At 45.9% G+C, this 23,033-nt stretch overlaps 1 protein-coding gene across 1 annotated transcript; it reads right to left on the reverse strand.

The window, feature by feature from the left end:
* Window positions 1–404: 404 nt before the first annotated feature.
* Window positions 405–9,596, reverse strand: LOC102721509 (golgin-84). The gene is made up of 7 exons (XM_015843463.2): window positions 9,477–9,596; window positions 9,038–9,354; window positions 5,759–5,881; window positions 4,754–4,933; window positions 4,602–4,683; window positions 1,003–1,067; window positions 405–923 (listed from the first exon to the last, which is right to left on the reverse strand). The coding sequence occupies exons 2-7, from the start codon at window positions 9,332–9,334 to the stop codon at window positions 621–623; spliced, it is 1,050 nt and encodes a 349-aa protein (XP_015698949.1). The 5' UTR covers window positions 9,335–9,354; window positions 9,477–9,596; the 3' UTR covers window positions 405–620.
* Between the last annotated feature and the right edge of the window lie 13,437 nt (window positions 9,597–23,033).

The raw sequence follows: 23,033 nt of genomic DNA on the forward strand, positions 1-23,033 counted from the left end.
AATATACTACCTCCATTTCATATTATAAGATTTTCTAGCCTTGCCTAAATTCATTCATTGATAAATGTATATAATCTATATATATGTCTAGATTAATTAGCATCTAGAAAGTTTTACGTCGCGAAACAAAGGGAGTAACAAACAATATCACGATACCAACGGTTTAATAGTAGGTACACCTGCCATCATACCAGCGTGATATTGTTTGTGCTCTATTGTAGCATTGTTTGTTCTTTCAACGCAGTTGAAACACGAACGCTGATATCATAACATCTTGTGCTCTTAATGGTCTCAGTTGAAACACGGACGAATTTTCTGTACTCCAACAGTGGGTCGTCGCTCATAAATCCGAGCGCGGAAAATCTTTGGTGTATGACGACGTGGCTAGATTTTACCGCTTTCTGAAGCACAATAAGGATTATTACAATAAGGATTATTACAATAAAAGGCAACATACATTTATAGTGTACAGAACTTACTAAATATTTGTACGTTTGATGGTAGAAACAACCTTCCCTCTTTATGTGGAAATAAAAAGTTTAGAGCTTGATACATAGGAAATAGTTATATGTTTGGTACCAGAAACAGAGTTCCCTCTTTATATGGGGAGAAACATTTTCTTACTGCTTTGAAACTGAGATCTTTATAAAAACCACAATATGAAGTACCAAAATATAGAGAACAAAAGCAGACCTAACAATCATTAACCTTTTCAGCCCTTCTGTTCTAAGACCGGATTGATAGGGTCGCCGAACAGCTTTGGCATCAGAATCTTCATGCACACTAAAAAGGCCAGCCCTGAACGGATTCCGTGCCACACTAACTTCATTTGTACTACTTTGAAAATTTCTATGTACATTATTCAACCTTTCCAATTCCTTTTCTTTGGCATGAACATCGGTGATTAGACTTTCTGCTTGAGCCTAGAAATTACCAATCAAAAAATGTCATGGTTAATTGGGATTAACATATTGAAGTTTATAGACTAAAATTAGAACTAACTTGCTTAGTTGTCAGCTGCTCAACGAGGCTATGTAGTTGTTTCTCCAGGACCTTTTCCCTCTGGGCTGCATACACGTCAGAAAGGATCACTGAGGTACTGAAATATATATACAGAACGCGAAATAAAAAAAATGTAATATGCATTCGTTGTGCATAAACCAAACATAACTTGGCAAATAGCCACTGCTAGTTGTCCTTCGATTCATCATCACAAGTTCGCATGGAGGTTGAGGTTTGTATCACAAGTAATATAGATTGTCCTTTGATTGACCATAACAAGTAACAAGTTCTCACAGGAGATTTTTATCACAGGTAATAGAATCTAAGTACAATCATTCATCTAAAAAGACACATCATTGTTTATGTGTTTATGTGTAGATTTAAAGAAAGTGTTTTGATATTAAATACAGTTCAACAATGGCTCAATACATGTTGAAAAGCCTGAATAGGTCCCTCATAACCTTGGTCCCAAAGAGGCAAAACCATGAAGGTGTAAATGACTATAGGCTCATAATCTTTAATGCGTATAGCTCTCAAATTTGTCACCAAAACTATGGCTGACAGGCCACGGGGTGTTATTGTATCCATTATTCATGATAATATTAAAAGTAGAAGTATACAGGATTGTCTTGCTTGGACATGAATGTTTGCATCAATGTCAGCAATCCAAAAGAGAGCTTGTCAGGGATGGGAAAACTTGTCTTTACTGGGAAGACATGTGGAATGATGTTGGTAGATCAATTGCTTTCCCTAGAGCCTTCTCATTTGCAGTAAACAGAAAGGATTCCACCCTGAAAGCATTAGGTAAAAGCCCTAAACAGGTATTTACTCTGACTCTTTCAGGAAAAGCTTATCCAGAATATTTTGGTATGTGCCAAATGGATTCCATGGTAAAATTGCAGCAAGGATATGATCAGTGGTCTTATATTTGGCATAATGTGCTATATTTCCTCACAGAAGTTCTATGTACTAAACTATTTCTCAATTGACCCTCCAAGTTATTTACATTGGATATGGAAGAGAAAATGTGTATCAAAAGTTAAGGTTTCTTTTATGGCTATTGTTAATCAACAGGATATACACAAGAGATATGCTGGAGTGGGAAACATGCGCCCCTGAAGGACTGATCTTACATGTCTTATGTCAGAATCATATGAGAGAAACACAATTGCATCGTTTGTTGAGTATGTCTTCAGCAGGCTATGCTGGAATCGCATTAACATACAATGCGACATCTCTCTCAGTTTGACCCAAATGCTAGTGAATGCCAAAAGCGCATACATAGGATCCAATTTTGTGGAATTAGTTATTTATGCTGCTTGGGATACTCGGAAACAAGCGAAAAAGTTATATATGCAGCAAGTTTAACTCTTGGAGACGCCTTTATAAGGATTATCCCATATACTTCTTCTCTAGACTTCATAATCCAGAGAGATCGCTATTAGAAAATTGGATTTAGACTTCGTAGCTTTTATTCTCTCTCTCCTTTGTGCATAACTTTTTATATAATATATCAAGAGTAAATTATGGTAGTGGTACCAATGTTATCTGATCGTCCGATTAATCGCGATTAATCGGGCTGATCGGTCCCTTGACCTCGATCAGGGCATTCTAAACAATCAGGTCGATCAGGTTTTTGATCGTCCGATTAATCAGCGATCAGGGGCAATCAATCGGCCGATCAGATGCTCCAAACGATCAGGCCAATCATGATGTTTTGGGCCAGCCTGGACAGTCTTTTGTCACTTAGAATTTTAGTTGTGCCGCCCATTATTTGTAGGGTTTCTTTCCCTCAAAGGTAAGTACCATCTAAACCTCAAATAATATCTCTATTGTTGTATATTATGCTGCACACTAAATAGTATAAAGAATTATTATGTTCCGGTAAATATACCGCACTACTTACCAATCAGCCTCGATTAATCGGGCTGATCGACGATTAATCGTCCTGATTGACCTGATCGGTGCCATGGCGATCAGGTCTGATCGGTCGATCAGACAGCATTGAGTGGTACATAAACTTGTGAGGTGGGTGCAATCTAGAGCACAAACTTGCAAATGTTCATTTTAGTGCGTGAACTTCTGTAGTACAAGTGAACCAAGGTCAGGATGGCAAAGCAGATCTAACTTTCCTGAGTTGGATAGTGATTAGGACACTGTAGGCACTCACGGTGAGTATTCTTGTCCATATAGAATTGAAACTAATGTTATGATCTTTATGGAGAAGTTCTCCATTTTAAATACTATTTTAAAAAAAGAGAATAATGTTTTCTTAGTTTTGTTTTGCACTTGTAGCTAGTTCATTGCAAAAAAGAATAGTGATGATTTTTATCAGATTTATGGAGTAATACTAATTTAGGATTTGTGTTGATTTGTGGGAAACAAATTGATATTGAGAATATCATGTTAAGTTGTTATGTTAAACATACCGCTAACATAAGCTCTTCTCATGTGCATGTCCATATAACGTCCTAATCAGTATTCCCCTCTGTATCACTAGACTTGGTCCACACATACAATGTAAGTTCGTGTACTAAACTACACCCACCTTGCAAGTTCATTTACTGTTAGTGTAATTTACTCATATATCAACTACGGAGGACTCCTCCATAGTAATTCAATAAAAAAATACAGTTCTTAAAATTATTTTATGAACTCCAGGCCAATTCATTTCACAAATAGAGTAGCTGCCACTTAACAAGGCAGTGACCATTCTTTGTAACGACATGTTTAACTATGAGTGGATTTTGGATTCATGGACTACCAGACAGTCTGGCCCTTTGGCCATCTCATAAGGTGTAATTACAACAGTAGGTAGCATCAGTTCTGCTAAAGGAATGAGTCTTCAGTGTTAGGTGTATATGTATTCTTGTAGTTTCCCTATTGTATAAGGGGATTTGTGCATATTTACCCACACCTGTACATGTATATATTTGGGCCTAATGCCTCCATAATGAATACAAGTGCTATTCATAACATTCCAAAAGCAATGTCTTAATTCAGTGATAATGGTAATATTACACCCTTGAATCATGAATAACTTTAAGTGGTATGGATTGCATATCTCAAATGGTTTAATTATTTGGCTTAGAGTAACTATCAGAGAACCAAACCATTTAAATCCCAAACAATGACCTGGGAGACAAAATCTCCATGTAATGCTGAACCATTGGTTGATTAAGATGGACAATTTAATCCTTTGCTGTTTACTTGTTTTGGATGATATTTTGTCCTAAGACATTAAAATTAGCAGGAATTTGAATAGAGGTGGAATTTTGTAAATCTTAATAGCAGAGAACTTGGGGTTATGTACCACAAGGGTACACATATAACTCAAGAATCCAGAGTCTACAATAATGTAATTCCTATGTATACATTGAAATTATCTATGCTGTCCTTCGGAAATCATTTGGTAGGGTATACATGTAGATGTAGCCCAAGGAAATATTCCAGAAAAAGAAAATCATGGAAGGCTACAAGGAATGGAGTGCCATGTGTTTAAAGTTATTAATTCAGACTGATCATATTTCCCTTCAACTAATGATGATGCAAATAAGATAATTTAAAAATGTTTACCAGGAAAAACAATTAAAATTTACCAGGAGTCGGATTCTTGAATGATTCTCTTTCAACCAAGGACCACTCCATCTCCAGTGCTTGCAGATTTCTTTCCAACAATTTCTGTTAGAAGAACTGGTTATAAACCTACTAACTATTTGAGATTGAGAAATGATTCTATTGAGTATCATACCAGCTCTTCGTTCTTCTCTTTCAGATCTTTAGACTTGATATTAATCAACGATTCAGCTTCCATCAAAGCATTTCCAGTATTCTCAGAAGCAGCTGTTGATGCTTTATTTTGAGAAGCATATTGCTCATTCAGAGCATTGTCAAGCTGTGCCTTCAAATCGTGCTCCGAAATTTCCATTTCCTGCAAACATCATTTTCTACTAAGGTAATGTGCGAGTTCCAGTACAGCTCTGGTAGGAAAAGAAAATAATCTGTTCAAAAATATATAAGGATATATTGCTCAGTTGGAGAGGAACCAATTATGATGAAGACTATGCTGCTTGCTTTTTACCCTGCTTATTCAAGATTACCATTTGGACAGATACAGTAGCCAGGTGGAGATAAAGAATAAACAATATATAGGTAAAGCTCTCAGTTGTTCAAAAGAATGCAAGCTCTTTTACTAATACAAAAAAAGTAGTGATTGTGGTGGCGGTGACTCTTCTATCCAACAACAACTGCCATGGGATCTTCTATACAACATGCATGTGATGACTTCTCTAGATAATTATGTTATTTGTACAGGTGTTTTGTAGAAAACTTATTTGCAGATTGATATTCAAATTCAATTGAAAATTATGTGCAGCTTTAGAAGTTCAGAATTTATGAGATACTTAATCTAGATGTAACAAACTGGTATTCGTCTAGTACATAAAAAAATAACCCACATCCCTCCGATATAATATTTTCTCCAATAGCATCATTTCATTGCAGAGCATAGTGTACATGCAGTTCTTTCATAGTTCACAATTTATTCCTTCACATTATCTCACATATCCTCCCTAGTGCCAATTGCTTAAAAAAAGGTGCTCTCTAGAATGTGCCATCGCTAGAGATATAATGTGCTTAGCAACATCAGATGAGGAAACCATGAGCGAGCGAGAGAGAGAGAGAGAGAGAGAGAGAGAGAGAGGGATGATGATCCAAGTGTAGAACCACTTCGTTGGTACAATTATGAATAATGTACCTTCAGATTACTCTGAAGCAGAGTGATCTCCATCTGTTTTTCCTGAATTTTCTGTCGACAATTTGATATAGCTTTCTCATAGGCTGCATTTTCTTCTTGAAGAGTTATCTCTCTCTGCACCGCCTACAAAAGGTCTGTGAATTGTATTACAGAAGTCCATAAGAAATGCAAAATATGCAAACCTATGATACTCAGAATAATTGAACAAAATGATTACTTTAGGAAAAAAAACACTTAGACAAGGTCCAAATAATAAGATTAATTTGATGTAATATGAATAAATGCACTGAGATTCACAAACGTGATTAAAAAGTAAAAAATATGAACATAATTATTGTTAACTAAAAAGTAGAAAAAGGGAACAATTTGACATAAAGTACATGGGCCAGTTTAGTTCACTACCCTAACAAAATCATAATTCTGTATGGTACAGATGAGGAAGATGTGTTGTTTGATACCAAAATACTGGTGAATTACTAAAATAACCCCTAACAAATTATGTTAAGGATAGGCCAAACAAGCCCTATGTGTTTTTCGATATACATTAGAATTGTTTATATAATTTTGATATTAAGTTCTGATCGTGTGAAAAGAAAAACAATCCTGCCCAGGATGTTGATTCTTAAAACAGTGAAAAAAATGTTTGCAACCAACTATAATATGCAACAATAGCAACAAAACCATCATATTGTCCCACTCCGGAATCCAGATACAAATCAATGGCAGCCACTTAGCCTGAGGAAATTGCAAAAGACACCAGCTCGTGTTTGGAAGTTTTGTACTTACTACCCATGATCAGTTTTTACATTGATATGTGGAGGTCCTTGCCACACCGAAACATATCTAAATGCCATGCCACCAAAATTGGCATGGCCAAAAGATTTAGATTTGAAAATAAAATTTGGGAGGGTTTATTTTTAAAACATTAAAATAAAATGGTTTAAATAATAAATACCTTCCAGGAAGAAGGAAGACAATTCGTCACTAATTAGACACCACAAAGCCCATGCAAATAACTCAACTTCATTTACCCACCCAAGCAAGATCGTGCATGCAACCAAATGCATTGCAGTACAGGATGGCTCATGTATCTGCATCCAATAGGTTGAAGAACAGGCCAGCATGTGATGCTTTCTTTGCACTAGCATGCACTAGGCATCAGATCTAGAGATCGATAATTGGGTCTCCTTATTCCACCACATGGTGCACCGTTCACCTTGTGCCATATGCCTGGTCCTGGTCAATGAGAACAGCAATATCATGGATACACACACAACACCTATACTGTCAAATTATGAGGTAATTTGTTTATATGTTTGAATTGTTACATTTCTAATCTGGAAAACAAGGGCAATGCCCCGGGTTCGTTTCTTTATGTGGCTTGCTTTAAAGAAGAAATGCCTCACAGCAGACAATCTTGCTCGCAGAAATTGGCCACATAATCAGAGCTGCGCCCTCTGTTCTATTGCCTTCGAGACTGTTGATCACCTCTTGGTGAACTGTGGCTTCACCACTGCGGTTTGGCGCCTGGTGTGCAGCTGGACAAACGTCCACTTTGATCTGCCGAATGACTCCTCACAGGACCTGGGCGAATGGTGGTTGCTGGCAAGAATGAATTTCAGGGCAAAATTCAGAGGGGCTTTTGATACTCTAGTGATGCTAACCTGCTGGCTAATCTGGAAAGAACGTAATGCAAGGATTTTCAACCAGAAGTTTACATCTGCTGCAGACCTTTTTAGTGACCTGCGGGAGGAAATTAGGGTCTGGATCATGGCCGGCTTCTTTACAATTTTGATGACCATGGCTAGCTAAGCCTGACTGTATAGCAACTTCTTTTTTCCTCTCGGCACCCTGTTGCCGTCTTTTCCTTCATGTTTTTTTCCGATCTGCTTAATACAATCTGGCTGGCCTTGCTTGGGCCAGCCCAGCCAAAAATTGTTACATTTCTAGAATCAGTTGTTACCTAAAATTTGAATTGGATGTTCATATGTGATTAGGTGTGATGGAATGGCATGGTACCGTCGAAGAATGGATACCGCATAACTTTGCGTTTCTGGAACCGTAGTTTAGCCTCCAGAGACAGCAATCTATCAATTCAACTTTCTGTTCCCTTGTTCCTAATTTGTTCTGTTTGCATCGAAGGAAATTTTAATCCTAAAAATTGGAAACCTTGAGATTTTTTCGAGGCCACACCAAAATGCATAAGAGCATAAGAGGAAGGTTATTAAAACATTAAGAAGAAATCATAAAAGAATTGGTCTGGAGTGAGAGGTATGTGCAACCCTGAAAAAAGGGAACATTTGAAAGACATACTAACAGTTTTGGGTAGGACAACTGGATTGGTGGAAGGTCACTGACACGAAGCTTTCCAGAGAAATCTATATGATGTATCTTCTAAGAATGTTACAGTTGCAAAGGCTATGTGTGAATGCAGGATAGAAGTTCTTTACGTTTTGGAGGGCTCTTTATGGTGAGAGACTGATTTCATGGAAGAAATTGCAAGTGTTATGTCAGACTAACTGAATAACCAGAAAGATAAATGAGTTTTTCATTACCAGAGAAATCTATATGATGTATCTTCTAAGAATGTTACAGTTGCAAAGGCTATGAGAGAATGCAGGATAGAAGTTCTTTACGTTTTGGAGGGCTCTTTATGGTGAGAGACTGATTTCATGGAAGAAATTGCAAATGTTATGTCAGACTAACTGAATAACCAGAAAGATAAATGAGTTTTTCATTACTAAACATGGCCACTTTATGATCAATTTATTTTACAAAGAATTAAAACTACGACGAACAACTTACTCTCAGGAAAACATTGGGAGGCCAAGTTAAATTTAAAAATTAACGTGTTTCTGTGGTTAATTCCAATAAAAATTATCATGACAAAGGATAGTTTGATTAAAAACTTGGATGGAAAGGATAAGCTAATAAATGTCAATTTTGCACTAGTGTGAAGACAGCTGAGCATCTATTTCTCAAGTGTCCTCTACCAAGATTCATATGGAATGTTACATGTTGTGTTTTGGTTTAAGGAGCCCGATACTTTGAATGGATTAATTTGGAGTTTGGCTGTCACAATTCAACAAAGCTATGCAAAACTTAGTTGTTGTAGGGATAACTGTTGTTCTCTAGTCATTATGGAAAACAAGGAAATCAGCATGTTTTAAAAATATCATGCCAACTGAACCTTGTGAGATAGTGTACTGTTATGTGAGAAAAACTGAAAAAGAAGATAAATAGTAAAACAGAAGCAAGATACAGAAACGATGGTTTTACCTGTTCCTTGGTGGAGGAGTGGGCGTTGAGCTGGAGCGCGAGGGCGGCCGACGAGGCGAGGGAGTGAGCATGGAGATGCGGCAGCCGCTGCGCCACGTGGGGCGGGGGCACCCGGAGGCGGAGGTCGTGGATCGAGCGCCGCAGCGACGCCGCCCTCGCATCAAGCTCAGCGGCACGGAGCCGCTGCTCCGGGGTCATGGCCGCGGATGCCGCGGCACGAGCGTCGTCGGCTTCGTCGTCGTTGGCGGCGCCAGCCCCTCCTACCACGTCGACCGCCCACGCAAGGATCCCCGACATGGCACCCCTCCTCCTACCCTCTTCCGACGTTACGAGGCAAATACATAAACCTTTCAGATCTAGAGAAAGCAAATTGACGAGGGGAAAAGAAGTGGGATAGATAGAGATGCGAGAGATAGAGGATGCTGGTACGAGTGCTCACCTCACCGGCGAGGATTCAATCGAAGCAGGGAACTGGCGCCGCTGCTCGCCGGATGGAGATCAGGCTCCGAACTCGCGAGGAGACGGGAAGGTCTAGTAGACAACTCGGACTCAGGCCGCGTTCGGCTTTACGTACATTTGGGGTAAGTTAGCATTCGACATCATCTATATTTGATCGTTCGAATGTCTAAGATTCTCGATTCATATCTCTTTTTACTCTAACAGATTATGTATGTTACATTCTTTTATATTACACCATCCTATATTAAAATAATATTTTCAACTAATCTTATATTTGTATTATTAAGGATACATTTTGAACAACTAAATTTTGATGCTATTATGTATCGCGATAATAATTAGAAATGAGTGAATTTTAACGGATATATATTTAATGGTTAAAAATGTATGAGCATAAAGTACACCAAAAATTATAGCAACAAAAAAATCAACATAAAACAGCAAGATATGTATCTACTCTCCTTTTTGTTGGGTTATCTGATCCAGCATTGATTTATAATCTTAGCCTAATATTGATCATCTCTGTTAATGCAAAATTAAATTGATCTACTTACCTGGTTGAGAAGCCATCGTGATTGAATCGATCCTTATGCTCTGTTTTCTTCTCTCCTTTTTCTCTTGGTAGCTTGATGTGGGCGTTGACGACCTTCGTCTCCAACGAGATTAGATTGTCGGTGATCACTTCTAAACCTACAGTCTTCTTTTGAGATCACGTCACGACCCCTTCCAGTGCCTAATTGATCGGGCAATTATGGTTTTGGTTTTAGAACAAAGAACTTGGGTGTCCCCTCCTCCTCTGTCTCTCTATTTTTATGGCAATGGTTGGGCTTGGGATAATCTCGAATTTAGTACGGAGTTTTTATGATCTATCGATCACCAAAACAAACTCATATTCATCTCTTCTTTTCAGAGTAGGACACGAATTTCTTGTTTGAGTAGGAGTAGAACACATTAGAAAATCAGATAGGGTGGATTCTGAATTTTTTAAACCGGTCTCTATCTCTAATTTATTTTATCCGGTGTCTAACTGTCACACCCGGAGTTTCGTCCTAAGCCTAAACCGTAAAAGGAAATCCGTAAATAACAATTGGCTTAATTAACTCACGAAGAATCCCTCTAAAGGAACCTAATTCAATTAAATCGAGGCTCGCAAATCGACTAACTCGATTTAAATTCAAATTGCAGAAGTATAAAATTTGGCCAAACAAATTAATTTAAAACTCGGCAAAAGTGGGGTTTTCCTTTTCCCTCCTTTTTCCTTTCTTTTTCCCTTCCTCCTCAAATTGGGCCGAAGTCCAATTTTCCTCCCTCCTTTTCTTTTTCTTTTTCTCTTTTCTTTTCCTTCCTTCCCGGGCCGGCCCAGCCAAGCCAGCCCACTCCCCCTCGGCCGGCCCAGCCGCGCCGGCCGCTTCCCTCCGCCCGCGCGTGCCCCCGCCTGGGCCACCGCTCGGCCTAGCTCCCGCGTCCGCGCCCGCGCCGCGAGTCTGCGCCGCCTCCCTCCTCTCTCGCGCCACTGACAGGTGGGGCCCACCTGTCATTGACCGTTTCGTCGCCTCCGCGCCAGCCCGCGCCGCGCCGTCCCCGCGCCGAGTCCGACTCCGCGCCGCCGCCGCAACCGCCGCCGCCGCAACGGCCGCCGCCGAGACCGCGTCGTCCCCGACTCGGTCTCCAACCTCCGCCCACCCTAGCCGGTGCCGCCACCCTATAAATCCCGAGCCGCCGCGCGCCGTCGCTCCCTTTCCGTTGTCGCTCGAGTCGCCGCCGCGCTGTCGCCGTTCACCGCCGCCGCGCAATCTCGTCGCCAGCCACCGGTCGCCGCCGTCCTGTTGCGTCACCACCTCCGCCTCGCTGTCGCCGACTTGCTGCCGCCCTCGCCGTCGCCAGGAAGCCTCCTCGGTGCCGCACATTCCTTCGCCGCCCAGTCGCCGCCGCGCCCGGCCCCCTCGCCGTCACCCGTCGATCTCCGCCGCCGTTGCCGATCTCCCGCTCCCACCCGCGTCGCCACCTCCGCCTCGACCTCGCCGACCCGCCCGCACTCTCGCCGCCGCCGGTGAGCATCCCCATCCTCCTCCCCTCTCTCTCCCCCTTCCCGGTCGACCGCCGCCAAGTCGCGCGCCGTCGCCGGACGAGTGCGAAGCTCGCCCCTCCCGCCGGCCGCTACGGTCGTCGTCGCGTTCGCGTCGCCGACGTCTAGCTGCCGTTGCTTGCGCCCGCGCGTGCCGCGCTAGCTGCTTGCCAGTCGCTGCTCGCCAGTCGCCGTCGCCGCTGCTCTGCCGGGTTGCGCCCGTGCATCGCCGCCTCAGCCGTCGTCGCCGTTGAGCCGTCACCGGACGCCGGTCGTCGTCGTCGCGCCGTCGCCGTCGCGTCGCCGTCGCCGTCACCGTGCACCGCCGCCGCCGCATCACCCGCAGCTCCCGCCGGCCACCGCCGTTCGCCCGAGCCGTGCTCTGCTCCCCTCCTCTCTGTTCCCCTCTCGCTGACGAGTGGGCCCCACCCGTCAGCCGTCCCCCACGCCCTCCTCCTCTCTCTCCTCCCCGGGCCCGCGTATCAGTCTCTCCCTTCCCCTCTCTCACTGACAGGCGGTCCCCACCTGTCAGTCGTCAGCTTCCTCTCTCCTCGCTGACGTCAGCAGCCCCATTAATTGCGCAATAATTGATTTAGGACTTTTCTGTTTAGCTTAAAAACCCAGAAAACTTCTAAAATTCATAAGTAATTCATCTAGTCTCCGTTTAGGTCCATTCAAATTTCATTAAATTCATAAAATTGTCAAGAATCCATTAAAAATAGTTTCTTTTGCTGTTTCAGTAGAGTTTGTGCCTGTTTTATTTATTTTTGTGCTTTGTCGCTTAGATTCGGACCCCGCCGAAGAGCCGGTTTACTTCGAGATCGTCGCCGAAGTTCCCCAAGGGCCAGAGCAAGGCAAGTGACACTCATCCTTGATCATATTTGTCACGCCCAGAAATTCCTCGCACGAATTTCTGAACTTAATTGTGTATTAAATCCCTGTCCAGGACCAGCCAGGGTACACAAAAAGACAATGTTGATTACATAACCATCGTTCTTAGAAACAACTGAAAATTACACTTATTCTAGCGGAAATGCAGCGGAAAGAAAAACAAAGAGGTAGACTAGCTCCAGCGGGTATGGCTCCAGTCCACAGGCAACACTTTGACGACGGAACAGCTCACTCCTGAGAGGCAGCTCCATCGGACTCGACTTCTAGCTCTGGGGTGGGAAAGTTAAGCAAGGCTGAGTACAAACCACCGTACTCAACAAGTAACACGAATAAGGGGGAATATAAATGATGCATAGGGATTAACAAGGACAAGCTAGGGTTAGTTGCAGTAAAGCAGCAGTTAAACAAATAACAGAGATTAAAAGAACAAAGGTAATTAAGTAAAGTAAAGCATAAATAAAATAAGAGGTTGTAAAATACCACAACACTGTCCAACGTTACACCATGTTGCAACAGGCCCAACCACTACTCAACGTTACACCACGTTGCAGTAGTCCCGAGTGGAAACCAATTACTCCTACCCTTGTGCCTTGGTAGATCCGGAAGCAGGAGAAGCTTTCGTTACACCACGATTGCCCGTCCATACTCCATCACGCCTACCCTTGCCTGGGTACGTCAAATAGTTCGAAGTCATGCTTCAAATCCCACCTTACCCATTTCGGCATGTGGTTAGCACTTATTTACTTCCAGGGTTCCCCGTGAACCGGTCCTTAATTGCCATGGGTGCGACTCTCAAAACCATGCACCCACAGCCCACCATTATCAATATTTTAGTTGACATTAACCCGAACCGGGTAATGAGTCATTATCTCAGCTATTCAGAACTAAGCATGATTAAATGTGATCTCATGAGCTATTTGTTCTAAGCATGGCTAAGCATTAACCTAGGCCTATCTCTAGTCAAGTTACCCCTAGTCCAGCAATGAATAAAGTTGGATAAACAACGGCATAATAATAAGGTTTACCCGAAAATTAACATAAAGCAAATACTTTAATTAAAACAATGCATATTTGAAATAATAAAGCGGGGAATTTGCAATAATGGGTTCAATATGATCAAGGATGAGTGTCACTTGCCTTGCTCTGGCCCTTGGGGAACTTCGGCGACGATCTCGAAGTAAACCGGCTCTTCGGCGGGGTCCGAATCTAAGCGACAAAGCACAAAAATAAATAAAACAGGCACAAACTCTACTGAAACAGCAAAAGAAACTATTTTTAATGGATTCTTGACAATTTTATGAATTTAATGAAATTTGAATGGGCCTAAACGGAGACTAGATGAATTACTTATGAATTTTAGAAGTTTTCTGGGTTTTTTAGCTAAACAGAAAAGTCCTAAATCAATTATTGCGCAATTAATGGGGCTGCTGACGTCAGCGAGGTGAGAGGAAGCTGACGGCTGACAGGTGGGGACCACCTATCGGTGAGAGAGAGGGGAAGGGAGAGACTGACACGCGGGCCCGGGGAGGAGAGAGAGGAGGAGGGGCGCGGGGAACGGCTGACGGGTGGGGCCCACTCGTCAGCGAGAGGGGAACAGAGAGGAGGGGAGCAGAGCGCAGCTCGGGCGGACGGCGGCGGCCGGCGGGAGCTACGGGTGACGCGGCGGCGGCGGCGCACGGCGACGGCGACGCGACGGCGACGGCGCGATGACGACGACCGGCGTCCAGCGACGGCGCGACGGCAACGACGGTCGAGGCGGTGACGCACGGGCGCACCCGGTAGAACAGCGGCGACGGCGACTGGCGAGCGGCGAGCGCGGCACGCGCGGGCGCAAGCCACGGCGGCTAGACGGCGGTGACGCGAAGGCGACGACGACCGTAGCGGCCGGCGGGAGGGGCGAGCTTCGCACTCGTCCGGCGACGGCGCGCGACTTGGCGGCGGTCGGCCGGGAAGGGGGGAGAGAGAGAGGAGGAGGATGGGGATGCTCACCGGCGGCGGCGAGAGTGCGGGCGGGTCGGCGAGGTCGAGGCGAAGGTGGCGACGCGGGTGGGAGCGGGAGATCGGCAATGGCGGCGGAGATCGACGGGTGACGGCGAGGGGGCCGGACGCGGCGGTGACCGGGCGGTGAGGGAACGCGTGGCACCGAGGAGGCTCCCTGGCGACGGCGAGGGCGGCTGCAAGTCGGCGACAGCGGGGCGGAGGTGGTGACGCAACAGGGCGGCGGCGATCGGCGGCTGGCGACGAGATTGCGCGGCGGCGGCAAACGGCGACAGCGCGGCGGCGACTCGAGCGACGACGGAAAGTGAGCGACGGCGCGCGGCGGCTCGGGATTTATAGGGTGGCGGCACCGGCTAGGGTGGGCGGAGGTTGGAGACCGTGTCGGGGACGACGCGGTCTCGGCGGCGGCGGTTGCGGCGGCGGCGCGGAGTCGGACTCGGCGCGGAGGCGGCACGGCGCGGGCTGGCGCGGGGCGGCGAAACGGTCACTGACAGGTGGGCCCCACCTGTCAGTGGCGCGAGAGAGGAGGGAGGCGGCGCAGACTCGCGGCGCGGGCGCGGACGCGGGAGCTGGGCCGAGCGGCGGCCCAGGCGAGGCGCGCGGGCCGAGGGAAGCGGCTGGCGCGGCTGGGCCGGCCGAGGGGGAGTAGGCCGGCTCGGCTGGGCCGGCCCGGGAAGGAAGGAAAAGAAAAGAGAAAAAGAAAAAGAAAAGGAGGGAGGAAAATTGGACTTCAGCCCAATTTGAGAAGGAAGGGAAAAAAGAAAGGAAAAAGGAGGGAAAAAGGAAAACCCCACTTTTGCCGAGTTTTAAATTAATTTGTTTGGCCAAAATTTATACTTCTGCAATTTGAATTTAAATCCAGTTAGTCGATTTGCGAGCCTCGATTTAATTGAATTAGGTTTCTTTAGAGGGATTCTTCCTGAGTTAATTAAGCCAATTGTTATTTACGGATTTCCTTTTACGGTTTAGGCTTAGGACGAAACTCCGGGCGTGACAAACCTACCCCCCTTAAATGGAATCTCGACCCGAGATTCGGAGGCACTGGCGAAGAGGTGCGGATGGGCGGCCTTGAGCTCATCTTCTCTTTCCCATGTCGCTTCTTCTTCTTAGTGGTGACTCCACTGAACTCTGCAGAATCTGATCACACGGTTCCGAGTCTTCCTTTCACTGGTTTCCAGAATCCGTGCTGGCTTCTCCACATAAGTCAGATCTTCCTGTAGATCGATGTGCTCGGAGTTGGTCTGTTCTTCAGGCACACGTAGGCACTTCTTGAGCTGCGACACATGGAACACGTCATGGATTCCGGCCATGTTAGCGGGGAGTTCCAACTGATACGCAACTTCTCCCCTGCGTTCCACTATCCGGTATGGTCCCACAAAACGTGGTGCCAACTTTCCTTTGGTCTGAAACCAGTGTACTCCTCGCAAAGGTGTGACGCGGAGGTACACATAGTCTCCTGCCTCGAAGGCTAAGTCCCTTCGACGATTATCTGCATAACTCTTTTGTCTAGTTTGGACTGTTTTCAATCTTTCACGGATTATTCTGACCTTCTCTTCGGCCTGGCTTAGAACTTCAGTCCCAAAAACTTGACGTTCTCCTGTTTGATCCCAGAAGAGGGGTGTACGACACTTTCGCCCATACAACGCTTCAAAAGGTGCCATCTGCAGACTGGCTTGATAACTGTTGTTGTATGAGAACTCTGCATACGGCAAATTCTTATCCCAAGTTCCACCAAAGTCGAGAGCGCAAGCTCTGAGCATATCTTCAAGAATCTGATTTACCCTCTCTGTCTGACCATCTGTCTATGGATGATAAGCCGTACTGAAATTCAGTCGGGTCCCCAATTCTTCCTGTAGTTTCTGCCAAAACTTTGAAGTGAATTGACTTCCTCGGTCAGAAACGATCTTCTTCGGTACTCCATGTAGACACATGATCCTAGCCAAGTAAATCTCGGCTAATCTTTTCCCCGAGTAGGTAGTGTGAACTGGTATGAAATGGGCGACCTTCGTCAATCGATCAACAATTACCCAAATCGAGTCATGACCGGCAGCAGTCCTTAGTAAACCAGTGATGAAATCCATCCCAATTTCTTCCCACTTCCATTCTGGAATCTGGAGAGGTTGCAATAGTCCTGCTGGCCTTTGGTGTTCTGCTTTGACTCGTTGACAAACATCGCACAAGGCGACATATTCTGCTATCTCTCTCTTCATACTGACCCACCAAAACTTTTCTTTGAGGTCTTGATACATCTTGGTACTCCCGGGGTGAATAGAGTACTGGGTTTGATGAGCTTCTTGGAGTATCAACTCCTTTAACTCCTTGTTATCTGGTACGCACAATCTGTTTCCCATCCAGATTGTTCCATGTTCATCTTCTGAAAAATCTCGAGCCTTACCAACTCGCATATTTTTCTTCAGCTCAGCTATCTCCGGATCATTTGCTTGGGATTGGCGAACTTGATCCACCAAAGTGGGCTGCGCTTCTAGGGCTGCCACAAAACCTTCTTCGACTAAACCCAAATTTAGTCGTTCAAACTCCTGTTGTAACTGCTCACAAACTTCTGTTGTTACCGCAGCATTGCAGTAATTCTTCCGGCTCAAAGCATCTGCAACCACATTTGCTTTGCCTGGATGGTAATGGATACTTAAATTATAATCCTTGATCAATTCCAACCATCTTCGCTGGCGGAGATTCAAATCCGGTTGTGTAAAGATATACTTTAAACTCTTATGATCCGTATACACTTCACACTTGTTACCGATTAAGTAATGTCGCCAAATCTTTAGGGCATGCACCACAGCTGCTAGTTCCAAATCATGAGTCGGGTAGTTACCCTCATGTGGTCTCAACTGACAAGAGGCATAAGCAACCACCTTTCCTTCCTGCATTAGCACACATCCCAGTCCTGATCTGGATGCGTCACAGTAAACTTGGAAGTCCTTCGTTTGATCTGGCAGAACCAACACGGGTGCCGAAACCAACCTTTGCTTGAGCTCTTCAAAACTCTTATCGCACTCACTTGACCACTTGAACTTCTCTTCCTTTCTCAACAACTGTGTCATTGGCTTGGCTATCTTCGAGAAATTCTGAATGCACCGGCGGTAATAGCCCGCAAGTCCTAAGAAACTCCAGATTTGGGAAACCGTCTTAGGCGGGGTCCACTTGATTACTGACTCCACGTTACTGGGGTCCACTGCTACACCTTGGGCATTGATCACATGGCCAAGGAACTTCACTTCATGCAGCCAGAAATCACACTTGCTGAACTTGGCATACAACTGGTGTTCTCTTAGCTTTTCTAGCACAATCCGCAAATGTTGCTCGTGCTCCTCTTCTGACTTGGAGTAGATAAGAATGTCATCAATGAAGACAACTACAAACTTATCCAGGTATTCCATGAACACCTTATTCATGAGATTCATGAAAAATGCCGGAGCATTGGTAAGTCCAAACGACATTACCGTACACTCATACAAGCCGTAGCGAGTAGTGAATGCCGTCTTGGGAATATCTTCTTCCCGAATTCTTAACTGATGATACCCTGATCTCAAATCGATCTTGGAGAAAACTTTGGCTCCCTTCAACTGATCGAACAGATCATCAATCCTTGGCAGAGGATACTTATTCTTGATGGTGACATCGTTCAAAGCACGATAGTCCACACACATTCTCTTAGTCTTGTCCTTCTTTTCAACAAAAATAACCGGGGCACCCCAAGGCGAGGTACTCGGTCGGATGTAACCTTTCTGAAGCTGTTCATCCACTTGCTTCTTCACTTCTGCCATCTCATTGGCTGCCATCCTGTAGGGTCTCTTATAGATCGGTGCAGTTCCTGGTACCAGGTCGATACGGAACTCGATCTCTCTTTCTGGCGGCATCGTTGTGAGATCATCTGGAAACACCTCCGGATACTCACAAACCACTGGTATTTCTTCCAACTTCTTTGGGTCTTTGGCTTTTTCCGAGGGCTGCTCTTCGGCCTCCATCTGGTTCAAACAAGTCCTGGTTGTTACTGACTCCGGCGACTGATAAGTCACGACTTCACCTTTTTCGCTGGTCAAGGTGACTGTACGCTTGGCACAATCAATCACTCCTTGATGCTTGGTAAGCCAGTCCATTCCCAAAATGACGTCTAGGTCTTTAGATTCGAGAAGGATGAGATTGGCTAGAAAGGGTATCCCTTGGATTTCTATGGGCACCTCAGGGCTATAAAGGTCCGAAAGCATACTATGCCCTAGAGTACTAACCCGCATCGGGTCTCTTAACTTTTCCCTTCTTAACCCAAGCAATCCCACAAACTTTCTTGAAATAAAAGAGTGAGTAGCACCAGAATCAAAAAGTACTGAAGCAGGTACGGAGTTGACAGGAAACGTACCCAGTATTACTTCCGGCGCAGCCTGTGCTTCTTCGGCGGTGACATGATTCACACGAGCTTGCACAAATCTCTGCCCGCTGCGCTTCGGCTTCGGGCATTTGTCGGCAAAGTGACCTGGGTCGCCACAGTTGTAGCACACCCCAGGCTTTGCACCTGCATCCTTCCTGACTGGAGGAGGTTGAGCTATTGGTGGAGGAGCATTCTGTTGCCGGGGAGCTAGTGCAGGGAGAGCACGCTGAGGTGGAGCGCGCTGGGACGAACCGCTGGAGAAGTTGCTGGGGTTGTAGGGACGATGTTGGCGGACAATAAAGGTTGATTGCCCGTGCTGCTGATTCTGAGGATAGGGGCTGGTGTGGAATCGGGGCTTCTGAGGAGGCGACTGGTTGGACCTGAACTGCAAAGCCTTCCTCTTCTTATCCATCTGGAGGTGCTGGTCCTCTTGACGGATGGCTTTATCCACTAGCTTCTCAAAGTCGGCATAGTCGCCCGAAAGCAACTGCTTCTTCAATTCATCATCCAAATCTCCGAGGAATTTTTCTTGTCTTTCAGCGTCAGTGCGGACATCCTCGGGAGCATATCGCGCTAGGCGATTGAACTCATGAAGGTACTCTGTCACCGTCTTGGTACCTTGCTGCAAAGCGCGGAACTTACGCTTCTTCTGTGTGACTATCCCATCAGGGATATGGGTCTTGCGGAAGTTAAGACAGAATTCCTCCCAAGTCACTTCTGTGGTAGCGGTGCGGGTAACCAGGAAATTATCCCACCAAGCAGAGGCGGGACCCATCAGTTGATGTGCGGCAAAGGAGACTTTCTCTTGGTTAGTGCACTGCAGTAGGTTGAGCTTCTTCTCGATGGCATGAAGCCAATCACTTGCCTCCATGGGGTTGGTGGTGCTTGAGAAGGTTGGGGGACAGACACGGAGAAACTCTGGTAACTTGGACTGCACAGGGGGTGGTCCATGCTGTTGCTGGTTATTCTGACTTTGATTTAGAAGCTGCTGTAGCACTTGTTGGTGCTGCTGCTGTTGCTGTTGCATCTGCTGCATCATCCAAGAGAGCATCTGCGTCTGGTTAGCAAGAACCTGGGCGAGCGACGGGTTCTCTGGTGGAGGCGGTGGGGGCGGTCCTCCGATGCTGGACTGGTCGGTGTCGCGGTTGTTGTGACGGGTGTTCACCATCTGCAGGAGCGAGAGGAACAGAAAGAGAAAGAAGAAGAAGAAACGGCTAAGCAAACAGGGCTTTATTTAATTAGTGAACTGTAATTGTCTTGCTTAGGAAACACACTTAAAAACCACACAACTCCTGGCGGTACAACCATAGCCCCACTACTGCTATTGTTCACCACTAGCCCCAAGCGAAGCAAACCTAACACACCAAAACTAGCACACAACGACTAAAACGAAGCTAAGGCGACGCCTAGGGCATGGAAGGAGAGCGACGATCGACGACAGGGGACGGATCTTCTTCCTCGTCTTCGGAGCGGCTCCTAGAGTTGCTGGGGAGACCGTCTTCATCTTCACCAGAAGCGGACTCGCTGCTGCTAGAGACCGAGACAATCCTGTTGCGGTTCCTTGCTGTGTTGAACGGGGAGACACCTTCCTCAGGCACTGGGGTCGGACAGGTTGGCACCATCTGCATCCGGGGTCTTGGTTCATCCGGGGCACCGGGGTAAGACTGAACTCTGGGCGGCCCACGGGTTCGCTTCCTTGCTGTAGTGCGAAGCCTTGCACCTCCGGGCTCTAGGAGTCCTTTGAGCCTAGCGTTCTCCTTCTTCAAGCGGTCGACCTCATCTTGCAGACGAACGATCTGGGTGAGCTTGGCGTCGTTCAAAGCCTTGGACGCTTCGTGGAGATCGTGATGCATCTGGTCAAGGCCCTGCAGCACCGTGCACATCCTACCAAAGGTAGGGTCTTGCTCACTTCGGGCAGACCGAAACCTACTAACCATGGAATTGGGTCCACGACCAGGGTGATACCGGCAAGCCGAATGACGAAATGTCAGGTCATGCCTGGCCCTGAGCGTTGTCATCAGACTGTAGGCAGCTTCCTGGCAGGCATGCTCATGCGAACCTCCAGCTCCTTCTGCTTCCAAGTTAGGGAGGAAACCGGGGATCCCATGTAGCTCCAATCTGACTCGGTGGGGGAACTCGCCTTCAAGAGGGTGGATCGTAGTGTACTCCGGCTCGTAGGGGTATCCTGCCGTGAACGAGACTCTTGCCAACTCTGCCACGAATCCAGCCATCCCATTTCCACGATGGTACAAAGGGTGGTCAGCCATCTAAAGAGCACAAGGATTTGGAATCAATAGATGCAAAATTTTATTTCAAGATAAATAAATCATAAAAGAAACAAAGTAAATAAAGTTTTACCCGTAAATCGATTTACTCACGCTTTTCAACAAAAGGGGTTTTATCTTTTTAAATCACTCACGCTTTTGAAAAACGCTAACCCATTTTCAAAATACTCCAACTTTCGCAAACTATGCACAAACATGAAAAGCAGAGGGCTCTTAGGGTTTCCATTGGGCTGATCCTAAGGTCAAAGGTGGCTCTGATACCAACTTGTCACGCCCAGAAATTCCTCGCACGAATTTCTGAACTTAATTGTGTATTAAATCCCTGTCCAGGACCAGCCAGGGTACACAAAAAGACAATGTTGATTACATAACCATCGTTCTTAGAAACAACGGAAAATTACACTTATTCTAGCGGAAATGCAGCGGAAAGAAAAACAAAGGGGTAGACTAGCTCCAATGGGTACGGCTCCAGTCCACAGGCAACACTTTGACGGCGGAACAGCTCACTCCTGAGAGGCACCTCCATCGGACTCGACTTCTAGCTCTGGGGTGGGAAAGTTAAGCAAGGCTGAGTACAAACCACCGTACTCAACAAGTAACACGAACAAGGGGGAATATAAATGATGCATAGGGATTAACAAGGACAGGCTAGGGTTAGTTGCAGTAAAGCAGCAGTTAAACAAATAACAGAGATTAAAAGAACAAAGGTAATTAAGTAAAGTAAAGCATAAATAAAATAAGCAGTTGTAAAATACCACAACACTGTCCAACGTTACACCATGTTGCAACAGGCCCAACCACTACTCAACGTTACACCACGTTGCAGTAGTCCCGAGTGAAAACCAATTACTCCTACCCTTGTGCCTTGGTAGATCCGGAAGCAGGAGAAGCTTTCGTTACACCACGATTGCCCGTCCATACTCTATCACGCCTACCCTTGCCTGGGTACGTCAAATAGTTCGAAGTCATGCTTCAAATCCCACCTTACCCATTTCGGCATGTGGTTAGCACTTATTTACTTCCAGGGTTTCCCGTGAACCGGTCCTTAATTGCCATGGGTGCGACTCTCAAAACCATGCACCCACAGCCCACCATTATCAATATTTTAGTTGACATTAACCCGAACCGGGTAATGAGTCATTATCTCAGCTATTCAGAACTAAGCATGATTAAATGTGATCCCATGAGCTATTTGTTCTAAGCATGGCTAAGCGTTAACCTAGGCCTATCTCTAGTCAAGTTACCCCTAGTCCAGCAATGAATAAAGTTGGATAAACAACGGCATAATAATAAGGTTTACCCGAAAATTAACATAAAGCAAATACTTTAATTAAAACAATGCATATTTGAAATAATAAAGCGGGGAATTTGCAATAATGGGTTCAATATGATCAAGGATGAGTGTCACTTGCCTTGCTCTGGCCCTTGGGGAACTTCGGCGACGATCTCGAAGTAAACCGGCTCTTCGGCGGGGTCCGAATCTAAGTGACAAAGCACAAAAATAAATAAAACAGCCACAAACTCTACTGAAACACCTAAATCAATTATTGCGCAATTAATGGGGCTGCTGACGTCAGCGAGGAGAGAGGAAGCTGACGGCTGACAGGTGGGGACCACCAGTCGGTGAGAGAGAGGGGAAGGGAGAGACTGACACGCGGGCCCGGGGAGGAGAGAGAGGAGGAGGGGCGCGGGGAACGGCTGACGGGTGGGGCCCACTCGTCAGCGAGAGGGGAACAGAGAGGAGGGGAGCAGAGCGCGGCTCGGGCGGATGGCGGCGGCTAGCGGGAGCTACGGGTGACGCGGCGGCGGCGGCGCACGGCGACGGCGCGACGACGACGACCGGCGTCCGGCGACGGCGCGACGGCCGAGGCGGCGACGCACGGGCGCACCCGGCAGAACAGCGGCGACGGCGAC

This window comes from Oryza brachyantha, chromosome 9, assembly GCF_000231095.2.
Source record: "Oryza brachyantha chromosome 9, ObraRS2, whole genome shotgun sequence".
Lineage (NCBI taxonomy): Eukaryota > Viridiplantae > Streptophyta > Magnoliopsida > Poales > Poaceae > Oryza > Oryza brachyantha.

Excerpts from the sequence above, each read along its gene's own strand:
- LOC102721509 (XM_015843463.2), bottom strand. The coding sequence starts at position 9,334 with ATGTCGGGGATCCTTGCGTGGGCGGTCGACGTGGTAGGAGGGGCTGGC. Across the intron at positions 4,934-5,758 it reads TGCTTCAGAGTAATCTGAAG|GAAATGGAAATTTCGGAGCA; the intron begins GTACATTATTCA and ends TGATGTTTGCAG. Across the intron at positions 4,684-4,753 it reads AAGAGAAGAACGAAGAGCTG|AAATTGTTGGAAAGAAATCT; the intron begins GTATGATACTCA and ends TTCTTCTAACAG.